Source organism: Musca autumnalis, unplaced genomic scaffold (genome assembly GCF_047663935.1).
Source record: "Musca autumnalis isolate F117 unplaced genomic scaffold, ASM4766393v1 scaffold_3, whole genome shotgun sequence".
Classification (NCBI taxonomy): Eukaryota; Metazoa; Arthropoda; class Insecta; order Diptera; family Muscidae; genus Musca; species Musca autumnalis.
Window position 1 is genome coordinate 153,942,316 of NW_027411866.1, and position 13,705 is coordinate 153,956,020.

General features: G+C 34.8%; 1 protein-coding gene across 1 annotated transcript in view; it reads left to right on the forward strand.

Moving 5' to 3' along the window:
- The first annotated feature begins 699 nt into the window (after window positions 1-699).
- LOC141396732 (probable cytochrome P450 313a4) overlaps window positions 700-13,705 on the forward strand; it is a 43,263-nt gene continuing 30,257 nt past the window's right edge. Inside the window, exons 1-2 of the mRNA XM_073972368.1 lie at window positions 700-1,150; window positions 1,246-1,302. Of these exons, the coding sequence (XP_073828469.1) occupies window positions 700-1,150; window positions 1,246-1,302 (508 nt within the window). The remainder of the gene's footprint in view (window positions 1,151-1,245; window positions 1,303-13,705) is intronic.

Genomic DNA, 13,705 nt, shown 5'->3' on the forward strand with positions numbered 1-13,705 from the left:
TTTCCGTTAATTCAAATAATTTAAGTATTTTATTATTGTAATGGAAATACGAAATAAATAAAATACTGATTGTAGTCAAAAACGAGGCTACGACTTTTGATCGTTACAACTCGATGAAGTTGTGGATCGTTTTCTGGAATATAAAGCCGAAGTGGAAAATCAAACGGGAAAATCAATTAAAGTATTGAGAACTGACAACGGTGTTGGAATACGTAAATAAGAAGCTGGCTGCTGAATTAAGAAAAAGTGACATATGTAATTCATCAGATCACGATTCCCTATACCCCAGAGCAAAACGGTCTTGCTGAGAGGATGAACCGAAACTTGATGGAAAAAGATCGGGCAATGTTATGTAATGCATGTATGCCGAAAAATTTCTGGGCGGAAGCTGTATATTGCGCAAGTCATGTCATAAATAGATCGCCACATAAAATGTTGAAGAAGACTCCGGAAGAAATGTGGTCTGGACATAAGCCGAACGAAAGTTATTTTAAAATATTTGGATGTACCGCTATGTGTCATGTCCCTAAACAAAACCGACGTAAACTTGATTCTAAATCGGAAAAGTGTGTATTTGTCGGCTATTCTAATACGTCAAAAGGATACCGTGTCTACAGTTTGAATCGAAAACAAGTTTTTGTATGCCGAGACGTAATATTTCACAAGACCGATTTTCATTTTTCAAGAACAGATGATAAAATGGACAACAACAGTGGAGTTCCGCTTTATACGATTCAAGTGGGGGAACAAAATGTAAATATCCCCGATAGTCAAAGCGAGTTTGGGTCATTTTTATCAGTAGTAGAAGATGTACATGAAGTGGGGTATTCTGGAGAAGTTCAATGCGATCAAAATGATTTTCCTGCTCCAACTGATGGAGTAGATAACACAGACGATTCATCGGTTCCACGCAGAAGTGAAAGAAATGCAGCAAAGAAGAAAGCTCTAACTGTTGAACAAGAAAATATCACAGACGAACCAATAAGCTTAGAAGATGCCATGTATAGTCCGGAAAAGCTGAAATGGATTGAAGCTATGAAAAGCGAAATAAAGTCCCTGGAAGAAAACCATTATTGGAATTCTGTAGAAAAGCCGACTGGAGTGAATGTGATTAAAACCAAGTGGGTATTTAAAAAGAAGAAAGAACCAGGTAACAATATCCGATATAAGGCCAGATTAGTAGCAACGATGAAACGTATTCACCTGCAGTAAGGTATACTTCAATTCGTTTTCTTATGGCCTTAGCAGCGAAATATGATCTGCAGATTGAACAAATGGATGCAGTCACAGCTTTTCTGCAAGGTGAGTTAAATGAAGATATCTATGTTGAAAAACCTGAAGGTATTCTAATGAAGTGTGATGACCAAGTTTTGAAGCTCAATAAAGCAGTGTATGGACTTAAACAGTCGAGTTTAGTTTGGAATACGAAACTGGATAAAGCGCTTATCAATTTGGGACTGATAAGATCCAAGGTTGATCCTTGCATTTATATGCATAGAGATGGATCGAAGATGACTTTTTTGGCCATATATGTCGACGACATATTGTTGTTCAGCAATGAGATACCATACCGGAAAAAGCTAAAAGTTCAATTAATGAAGGATTTCAAAATGAAGTTTTTGGGTGAAGCAAAGCAGTGTTTAGGAATCTGAATTACATGAAAAGATGACAAGATCTATTTGGACCAGGAAGAATATATAGATGAAATGCTAAAGAAATTTAATATGGAAAACTGTAATCCTGTGTCAACACCAATTGATGTGAATGTAAAACTTTCAAAAGATATGTCTCCGAAAACAGCCGCTGAAATCAAAGAGATATCCGAAATTCCGTATCAACAAGCAATTGGAAGTTTACTTTTTGCATCGCAGTGTACTAGACCAGATATATGGCAAGCGGTAAATAAGCTAAGTACATTTAACAATTGTCCTGGAAAAGCACATTGGTGTGAAGTAAAGCGAGTTTTTAAATATCTGAAGAAAACAAAGAATGCAAAATTAACCTTCTCTAAAAATGGTAATGGAGATATTATTGCATATTCTGATTCAGACTGGGCAAGCGATTCCGATGAAAGACGTTCAGTTGCAGGGTATGTAAATATTCTTCAAGGAGGATCTGTATATTGGGCTTCCAAACACCAAACAACCATAGCATTATCGTCAATACAAGCCGAATACATGGCACTTTCCGCTACAGTGCAAGAAATTTTGTGGCTTAGAAGTCTTAAAGCAGAACTCGACCCAAAACCAAATGAAAAGCCAACTAAAATATATTGCGACAATCAAAGTGCAATGCATTTGGCATCAACCAGCAAATATTTGGCACGATCGAAATACATAGATGTTCGCCATCATTTTATACGGGAAAAGAAAGAGTCAAACATTGTTCAATTGGTTGGTGTCAAAACTCAAGTTATGGCAGCAGACAATTTAACTAAATCAGTACCTGCAGATAAACATACATTTTGTTCAATTCAAATGGGTTTACATTTTAAGTAAGTTTTGTTCGAGTGGGGGTGGTGAAATAAACTGTTTAAAAATATACTTGTGCGAACAAAACATGTATGCCATGAGAATTGTATTTGTTTGTTTACATTTTTATTCTTCGAAACCTCTGTCAATAAATGTGAATTATCTATTACTTTCAAATCGTTCAACTGAATAGACGTGTTTTATTTTTGTTCTGCTAAAAGAACCATATGATTGGGCAAATTGTTTTAAAAACTTGTCTGTCACCGAATATCACATAAAATTTGTAAATATAATGCGCTCTTTTACTAAAGAATATATAAAAATGCACAATGGTAAGGTGTATAAACTTCCATGGTATACCTTAGGTTTAAAAAAGTTGAAAAACTTAAGAAATAAATTCCAGAAATCTTATAAAAAGTATAATGGTACTCACAGTTTTGACTTATACAAGCATTACTCTCGTGAGTTCTCTTTATACAAACAATACATTCTCAGTTTTCAGGATAAAATAAAAGATAATCCCAAGTTGTTCTGGCAGTACAGTATTTCCCTCTTGTATGCACCCCGGATATAAGAATTCCCCGGTTAATAGCACTGAAATTTGTGCAAATGTTATTTTTAGTTCAAAATGCATTGACATTATTTCGATATATGCATCCCGCTTATATGCATTCCCCTCTTATAAGCACTTGAAATTTGGTCATCATTCTTTCATTTTGGCTTAAAAAAATCGTTTATATGCACCGGCTCAAAATAATTTGGATGATAGTAAAATTTTTCATATGCGTTAAATATGGCATGCATATACGTGAAAAAAGGGTGCCACCGTGGTGCAATGGTATGCACACCCGCCTTGCACGCTAAAGGTCGTGGGTTCGATTCCCAGGCCAGGCAACATCAAATTTTCAACGGTGGCAAAATACCCCTCAGTGATGTTGGCGACATTTCCTGAGTAGTTCAGCCTTGTAAAACTTCTCTACAAGTGGTGTCTTAGATCACGCCGTTCGGACTCGGCAATAAACAGTAGGTCCCATATCATTGAGCCAATATGAATCGGGGTGCACTCATTGATATGAGATAAGTCTCCCTTGTCCCATACGGGATGTTTGTGGAACCATTATATATATTATATATATACGTGAAAAGGACAGTTAATTGGAGAAAAGCTCGTCAAGAAATCTGTTCTTTCAGGCAATATGCTTATAGAGAAAGCTGAGCTAATTGCAATGAAAATAAATAAGCCATTTATTCCATCTGCTGTCGGAGAATAATGAATTATATAAAAACGATTGTGCAGAAAATAAGATTTCCTTTAAAAAAAAAAGTTTTAAATTTAATAAGTATTATTCGTAAGGCCAGCCATTAAATTTCTTCAGTAAATAGAAAACATAGAGCAATTCTATTTTAGACAATGGACAGGCAAAAATAACGGACTTTTTATACCCTCCACCATAGGATGAAGGGTGTATTAACTTCGTTTTTCCTTTGTAAATCATTGAACTGATCACTTGCAACACTATGAAGTATTAATATTCTTTATCAGGGTAAAATTCGGATTCTATCTATGCATATCCATTCCTCCGTCTGTGGTAATCACTCTAGCATCCACAAAAATAGAGATAGAATGCTGAAATTTCAGAAAGATGAGTCTTTTGTTTGCTGTTCGAATTTTATTATAGCCCCCATATAACGGTACCATCCGATGTCATGTATTTTGAGGTTTTCAGCTACATTTTCAGACCGAATTAGCTATAATTTGTAAGCCCATGTTTTGGTATAGCCCCAAATAAATTTTCCGCCCGATTTCAGATATTTTCAAACTTTTAGCTGACCGAATTAGCTAAAATTAGGTATTTGGGGTTCTAAGTGGTAAAAGACTTCTCTGCCTAAAATTGTGGACATTGGTGCTTTCGTAACAGCAAGACAACTAACTATTCTATATTAGTTCATAATATTATATGGTTCGGCCCAGCCGAACTTAACGCTTTTTTACTTGTTTAAGAATAAAAATAATTAAGTACCTTCTCTCTTTAAATATACGTAACTTCTATTGATATCCGAGCCTAATACTGCACAAAGAATTGAGATATTTTCTTAAGAATGAAATGGTTTTCTTTTTGGTTGATTAAAAACTAATAAATTGCAATTTTAATGAGAATTTGTATATGGGGGATTTTTATATATGCACCGATAGATAGTGCTTATAAGCGGGATTTTTATATGATATATATGAATCCCCCGCTTATATGCACTGCTTTGCTTGCATTTTCCACAGTGCTAATATCCGGGAAATACTGTATATTAATTCTAAAAGAACTTCTAGAGATTATCCGTCAATAATGCATTTAGATGATGGTGCTGCTGAAGACACTGTTGATGTATGCAATTTGTTCGCTTCATTTTTTAAATCAAATTTTAATTATGATTTGCAAGATACTGGAACTGGATTTCTTGAATTGATGCAACCTTGTATGAATTTTGGATATATGCAATTAGATAATGAAGATGTTATCAGAGCTATTGATTGTTTAAAGATGTCAAATAAGATCGATGTAGATGGATTATCTGCTTTTCTTTAAAAACAGCTTGCTGTTTCTGTCACCTTTCCGTTAACTAATATCTTTAATACTTCCTTAAGGAAATATGTTTTTTTCTGATTGCTGGAAAGTGTCGTATGTTACGGCAATTTTTAAGTCTGAAGATAGATCAGACATAAAAAATTATAGAACTATCTCAAAATTATCTAACATCTCGAAAATATTTGAGCATGCAATGTATCGCAACTTATATTGCTGCTTTACAAATTTCTTATCTCCTAATCAGCATGGGTTTGTTAAACTTGTTAAACAACAACAAATGTGTTAAAATTTCCTATTTTTTGTAATCAGAGCATAGAGAATCATTGCCAAGTTGATGCCATTTATTCAGATCTTTCCAAAGCATTTGACAAGGTCTCACATTGCATTCTACTACAAAAGCTATCTAAAATGGGCATTCATTCTAATTGTTTAAATTGGATAAATCATATTTATCTAGTAGGAGTTATACTGTATGAATTGAAGGTAAAAACTCTGAAGCTTATATTGCTAATTCTGGTGTTCCTCAAGGTAGTATCCTGGGCCCACTTCTATTAAATTTCTTCATTAATGATCTATACAGTTGTTTGTCTAATGCACAATGTTTATTTTATGCTGATGATATAAAACTATTTAAAAGCGTTAAAATCTCTTAGATGCAACTTTATTATAGCTTGAGTTAACTAACATTGTGAATTGGTGTGCAAGTAACTGTATATTACTTAATCGTAATAAATGTTTTTACGTATGTTACGGTTGTTTGCGATCTCCAATTAGTATGGAGTATTATGTTAATCATAAGCGCATTTTACAAGTTTCAGAAATACTAGATTTGGGTGTTTACTTCGATTTTTTTTAGCCTTCATAAAACGTCAGTGCTCTGATTTCACGGACCCGTATGTTCATAAGGCCATTTACTCTTCCTTTTAAGATCTAGATTAGAAAAAAATTTATAAAGTTTGCACTTTTCTCAATAAATTTTAGCGTTCGATTTCCCTCATATATTTGCTAATGCTTTACAATCGTAGAAACTTACAATCTATAATGTTTTTGTACAAACTTATTAATGGTTTGATTGATTGTCCCCAACTTCTGGAATTAATACGTTTTAATGCTCCCATCCCTTCTCTGAGGAATACTGAATATTTTTATATACCTTGTCATAGAACAATGTATGCAATGAATGAGCCAATCTTAAAAATCCGTCGCAAATTTAATAAAATTAATAATGTACAGTCAAACTTAGATTTCTCTGATCTATATATATAAAATAGAAAAATGTTTGTATGTTTGTTTGTTTGTTTGTTTGTTTGTTTGAAATTTATAGACTCAAAAACCGCTGAACCGATCTTGCTGAAATTTTCAGGGTATATTACTACATCGCCTGAAAGTAACATAGGCTATAAAAAGTTTCGAAATTCCGCTCTGATCCGGAGATATAGCATCAGAATCGGAGGTACCTCCAAAAAATTTAAACTTTGTATGCAAATATCTATAGAACGGTTACAGATACAGACTCCAAATTTGAAATGTGTGATGGATTTTAGCCTAAAAATAAACGTGCCAAAATATATCAAAATCGGTCCAGATTTGGATATACCTCCCATATATATTTTCGTCCGATTTCAAGTATTTGATGTACCAAACACGCTATATATGTCCGATTTCCATGAAATTTGGAATGTGTGACTAAATTTGTTGTAGAAATGAGTATACTAAATTATATTGAAATCGGTTCAGATTTGGATATAGCTCCTATATATATTTTCGGCCGATTTCATGTATTTGATGCACCCAACCCACTATGTATGTCCAATTTCAATGAAATTTGGAATGTGTGACTAAATTTGTTGTAGAAATGAGTATGCCAAATTATATTGAAATCGGTTCAGATTTGGATATAGCTCCTATATATATTTTCGGCCCATTTCATGTATTTGATGCACCCAACCCACTATGTATGTCCAATTTCAATGAAATTTAGAATGTGTGACTAAATTTGTCGTAGAAATGAGTATGCCAAATTATGTTGAAACCGGTTCAGATTTGGATATAGCTCCTATATATATTTTCGGCCGATTTCATGTATTTGATGCACCCAACCCCTATGTATGTCCAATTTCAATGAAATTTAGAATGTGTGACTAAATTTGTTGTAGAAATGAGTATGCAAAAATATATTGAAATCGGTTCAGATTTGGATATAGCTCCTATATATATTTTCGGCCGATTTCATGTATTTGATGCACGTAACCCACTATGTATGTCCAATTTCAATGAAATTTGGAATGTGTGACTAAATTTGTTGTAGAAATGAGTATGCCAAATTATATTGAAATCGGTTCAGATTTGGATATAGCTCCTATATATATTTTCGGCCGATTTCATGTATTTGATGCACCCAACCCACTATGTTTGTCCAATTTCAATGAAATTTGGAATGTGTGACTAAATTTGTTGTAGAAATGAGTATGCCAAATTATATTGAAATCGGTTCAGATTTGGATATAGCTCCTATATATATTTTCGGCCCATTTCATGTATTTGATGCACCCAACCCACTATGTTTGTCCAATTTCAATGAAATTTGGAATGTGTGACTAAATTTGTTGTAGAAATGAGTATGTCAAATTATATTGAAATCGGTTCAGATTTGGATATAGCTCCTATATATATTTTCTTCCGATTTCATGTATTTGATGCCCCATAGACGCTATGTATGTCCAATGTGTAACTAAATTTGGGGTAGAAATAAGTATTGAAATCGGTGTTGATTTGGCTATAGCTCCCATATTTATTTCAATGAAATTTGTGCGGTATCTATATTTATAAAAGAGGAAAATGTTTGTACGTTTGTTCGTTTGAACTTTATGGACTCAAAAACCGCTGAATCGATCTTCCTGAAACTTTCAGAGTATATTACCACATGGCCTGAAAGTGTCACAGGCTATATAATTCTTAAAAATTCCGCCCCGATCTGGAGATATAGCCTCAGGATCGAAAGGTACCTCCAAAAAATTTAGACTGTGTAAGCTGATATCTAACGAACGATTATCGATACAGTCTTCAAATTTGGAATGCGATGTGTGTCTAAAAATATTTTTATAATTTGAAATCGGCTCAGATTTAGATATATATTTTCGGCCGATTTAATGCATTTGATGCATAAAACACGTTTTGTATGCCGAATTCCAATGAAATTTGGAATGTGTGACGGAATTTATTGCAGAAATAAATGTTCCAAAATATTTTGAAATCGGTTCAGATTGGGATATAGCTCCCATAAACATATATTTTCGGCCGATTTCATGTATTTTCTACACCGAACAAGTCATGTATGTTCAATTTTGACGAAATTTGGAATCTTTGACGAATTGATCCTAGAAATTAGTTTGCCAAATTACAGTCGAAATCGCTTATAACGTCGTCGTATATAACGTCACATCGGTTATAACGACGATATCCAAAAGTCCCAAATCTCTGGGGCCCTTTATAGCCCTATCGATTATAACGACATATCGGTTATAGCGACAAATTCCGTCGGTCCCTTGACCGACGTTATAAGCGATTTCGACTGTATAATGAAATCGGATCAGATTTGGATATATGTATGTACCTCCAATATATATTTTTGGCCGATTTCATGTATTTTATGCAATAAACACCTTATGTATGTCCAATTTCAATGAAATTTCAAATAAGTGGCGGAAATTGATCTACAAAAAAAATTTTCAAATTATATTGAAATCGGTTTAGATTTACATATAGCTCCCATATATATTTTCGGCCGATTTCATGTATTTGATGCACCAAACACGCTATGTAAGACCACTTTCAATGAAATTTGGAATATGTGGCGGAAATTGGTCAGAAAAACAAATTGTTAAATTATATTGAAAGAATTTCAGTCAATAGAATTTCAGGAAATGCACGAACATACAAATCGATTGATACTGTGGCAACTGAAGACCACGCGGTTACCTATCCAGTTGAATTCCTAAATTCGTTGGATCTTCCAGGCTTTCCACCACATAATTTAGTGCTAAAAGTTGGTGTTCCTATTATTTTATTAAGAAACATAGACCCACCTCGCATTTGCAATGGTACAAGGTTAACAGGAAAAAAACTACATAACTATTTAATTGAGGCAACGATTATTACTGGGAAGTATATAGGTTCAGATGTACTGCTGTTGGTAATAGCATCAGAAACGCCCTTCAATTTTAAAAGATTGCAGTTTCCTGTACGTTTGGCATTTGCAATGACTATAAATAAATTCCAAGGACAGACTCTTCGTGTATGCGGCCTAAATTTAGCATGTTCTTGATTTTCTCATGGTCAGCTCTACGTTGCATGTTCACGTGTTGGTAGGCCGGCCGATTTGTTTGTTTCAGCTAGTACTATTATAAAATTCAAAAGTATGTTAGAATTAATTTATTTTTAATGCATTAGTCTGTAAGGAATTTGTACTCCATAGACGAAATAAATAAATAAAAATTGCACATACAGTATGTCTATGTTTCCAAAAGAACTTACTAGAGCGTTCAGAAAAAAACAAGTAAGAACAGCGTTAAGTTCAGCCCGGCAGAACTTTTAATACCCTCCACCACCACTGTATTGAAGTAAATATTACCAATTAGTAACTACTAAGCTCCTTCTCTATGTTAAGTATAACTCCTTGGAGAACAATAATATCTTAACCAGGGACTTACGCAGGGGTACGAAATGGTTTAGTCGAACAAAATCTGTTAAGCTATTGTAAAACAATTATTATATATTTCTTTCTTCTAATTTTTTTATGTTTGGTGATTTCAAATGAAAACTTATATTTTTCTGAAGATTCTAAACAAATAATGTACATCATTAACAAGTTTTGTAAGAAATATTTTAAAATTTTTTGATTGTATACTCATCAAAAAATGAAATCTGGATTACTTCTTCATGTCATGTCATTCCACTATCAAATACGAATTCCGAAATGAATATACTCCATGTTTGTTATACAATATTCGAGCTATATAGACGTCTGGAGGCTTTGTACTCATCCTGTTCAGTATTGTGGGAATGGAAGTGCATGACAAAATGTCTATAGGATAAAACGTATGAAGATTTTGGGTGATCCCTTTAGAGGTTCCAACTTACTTTAAAGAAAAAAAAAAACTGAAAAATCAAATGGAATGTGGAATGTTTATTATCATTTGAAAGAACATTCGATGCCATTAATTTTTTGCAGATTATGTCTAACAAATATTGCCTGAGGCTACGTCTTAGACGGTCTGGCCGTAGAGTCCAATTTTCGCTGAATTATTCGAACATTTCGACTTGTAACTGACGAATGACACGCGTGATGTTTTCCACCAAGGCATGAATCGAAGCGGGGTTGTCGGTTTAGACTTTACATATTCCCACAGGGAAAAGTCTAAGAGTTTGATATGAGACGATCTTGGTGGCCAATCGACTGGCCCAAAACCGAAATGTTCTTTCAATAAATCCATTGATTGATGCGATGTGTGGGAAGTGGCGCCGTTGTAGCCGAGATTACGAGCTTCAATTTTAGACATCAAATAGTCGGTTATCACGGCGCAATAACGGTCGCCATTGACGATGAAGTCCTAACCGGCATCATTTTGACGAAATAGGGAACGACGATTCCACCGACCCACAAACCGTTATTTCTTCTGGATAAAGTGACAGCGCTTGAATCTCTTTAAGCTGCTCTTCTTCCTACATGTGGCAATTTTGCTTCTTTACATACCTATAAAGCCAGAAAAGCCAGAAATGTGCTCCAAAAAAAGCCAGGCTCAAAACACACTCTCCCCACATAAAGCGAAATTTCGTAATAAACTTGAACAATTTGTAAATGTTGTAGAGGCATAAGCGTTTCCATGATAAGATGGCAGTACTAAACAAAAATAACATAAACAAGTGAGAAGAATCACCCGTGATTTGTCAAAAAAGGCTGTTGAAAAAAATTACCTCTTCTTGGATCACCCGTTACTTTGAAAGCCAATTAGAAATTTTTTTCACTATATAACAATACCCGTCCTTCTGTTGAATTTGTCGGTATATGCCCAAGTCTTCATATAGCCTATATAGAACATTACCCCCCGATTTTCGGTATTGTGAAGGCTTTAACCTCATTAATTAACCAAAATGACTGACATTTAGTATTTAGTCTCCGCTAGGGGTACACAAAATTATAACAGTTATATAACAGTTCTTGCAAAAAATCAGACATTTAAATTCCAGCCATTTCGGGGGGATATTGTGGCCATAACTTTCAAAATTTCGATTTTTAATAAAAAATGTGCCGTCAATAACATTAATCGGTCAAAAAAATTTTAAGGAAAATTCTCTTATTTGAAGACAAAATTTTGATATATTCAATAAACTCACAAAAATATATGAAAACTGAACACCAAATTTCTGTAATTTTGGGTGGATAATGTGCCTAAAACCTTAAAAACCCGAAAATTGGGCGGTACCGTTCCACGGGGGTTATATCAAACGTGAACCAATACCAACAATTCTCTGTAAAAGTATTTCGCAAGACCTGGCGAAGACTAAATACCAAATATCAGCTTCATTGGTTGTTTGATGTGGCTAAAACCTTGAAAATACCGAAAATCGGGCGATACCGTTCTATTGGAGCTATATCAAAACGTGGACCTATTTACATAATTTTTATCAGAACATTTTTTTGGTCCATTGGGAACCGTCAATGCAAAATTTCGGCGTATTTGGGAGTGAAACATATGTAATATCTTCAAAATTCCGAAAATCGGGAGGTACCGTTATGTGGGGTCTATATCAAAACGTGGACCTATGTCCATAATTTTTATCGGAAAAGTTTTTTGTAAAGTGAAAACCCCGCATCTCAAAATTCAACCAATTTGGTTGATAAGTTTAGCTAAAATATTCAAAATACCGAAACATTAAGAAGTACCGTTGCATGAGGACTATCCCAAAACGTGGACCGACCTTCCCAATTTTTTGCTCTTGACATTGTCAGTGAACTATAAGTATTTATACCAAAATTCATCTGCCAACGCCAACTCCTTTTATATTTGGTCACCGTTTATTGAACTCGCGACATATAATCCATATTCGAACCTGATGTATGCCTAGATTTGTAGCATTACCATTTGCAAAGTTTGGTTCAATTCGGTTACTCCCTTTGAGAGTTATCGTGCGCACAAGTTTTGCGACAATTTTTGAACATTTGTGGGGGAGGTACCTGAAGGGCCCATCTTCGAACTTAAATCAAATCTGGACAAAAAATTTCGATACCCAAAATTTGAACCGAATCGATTGATCCGTTCGAGAGTTATCGTGCGCACCAGCCAGCCAGACAGACGGACAGACAGACAGACGGACGGACATTGCTAGGTCTACTCAATATTGTCTGAAACGGATATCGTACAAACATACTTGGGGTCTAAAACCATTATTTCGACGAGGCACATTTTTGGTCGTATCAAAGTGTAAATACCCTCTTTAGCCTAAAGGCTGAGGGTATAAAACACAGAAAAATGAAACGGAATGTGGAATGTTTTTTTTTTGTAATTTGAAAGAACATTCGATGCCATTTATTTTATGCAGATTATGTCTAACAAATATTGCCTGAGGCTACGTCTTAGACGGTCTGTCCGTAGAGTCCAATTTTCGCTGAATTATTCGAACATTTCGACTTGTAACTGACGAATGACACGCGTGATGTTTTCCGCCAAGGCATGAATCGAAGCGGGGTTGTCTTTATATACACTTTCGACTTTACATATTCCCACCGGAAAAAGTCCAACAATTTGATATGAGACGATCTTGGTGGCCAATCGACTGGCCCAAAACGTGCTCACCGAAGTGTTCTTTCAATAAATCCATTGATTGATGCGACGTGTGGGAAGTGGCGCCGTTGTAGCCGAGATTACGAGCTTGAATTTCAGACATCAAATAGTCGGTTATCACGGCGCAATAATGGTAGCCATTGACGATGAAGTCCTAACCGGCATAATTTTGAAGAAATAGGGTCCGACCCACAAACCGTTATTTTTTCTAAATGAAGTGACAGCTCTTGAATCTCTTTAAGCTGCTCTTCTTCCTACATGTGGCAATTTTGCTTCTTTACATACCTATAAAACCAGAAAAGCCAGAAATGTGTCTCATCATTGAACAAAATTTGGCTCAAAACACACTCCCCACATAAAGCGAACTTTCGTAACAAACAATTTGTAAATGTTGTAGAAGCGTAAGCTTTTCCATGATAAGATGGCAAACAGTACTAAACAAAAATAACATGAACCAGTGACACGATTCACGCGTGATCTGTCAAAAAAGCTGTTGAAAAAAGTTCCTCTTCTTGGATCACCCGTTACTTTGAAAGCCAATTGGAAATTTGTTTCACTATATAACGATATCCGTCCTTCTGTTGAATTGGTCAGCCCAAGTCTTTATATAGAACATTAACCCCCGATTTTCGGTATTTTGAAGGCTTTAACCTCATTAATTAACCAAAATGACTGACATTTAGTATTTAGTCTCCGCTAGGGGTACACAAAATTATAACAGTTATATAACATCTTTTGCAAAAAATCAGACATTTCGGATTGTTTTGGTTAACTGGAATTTTGTGACAGAAGATAGAAAAGAACTATCCATATA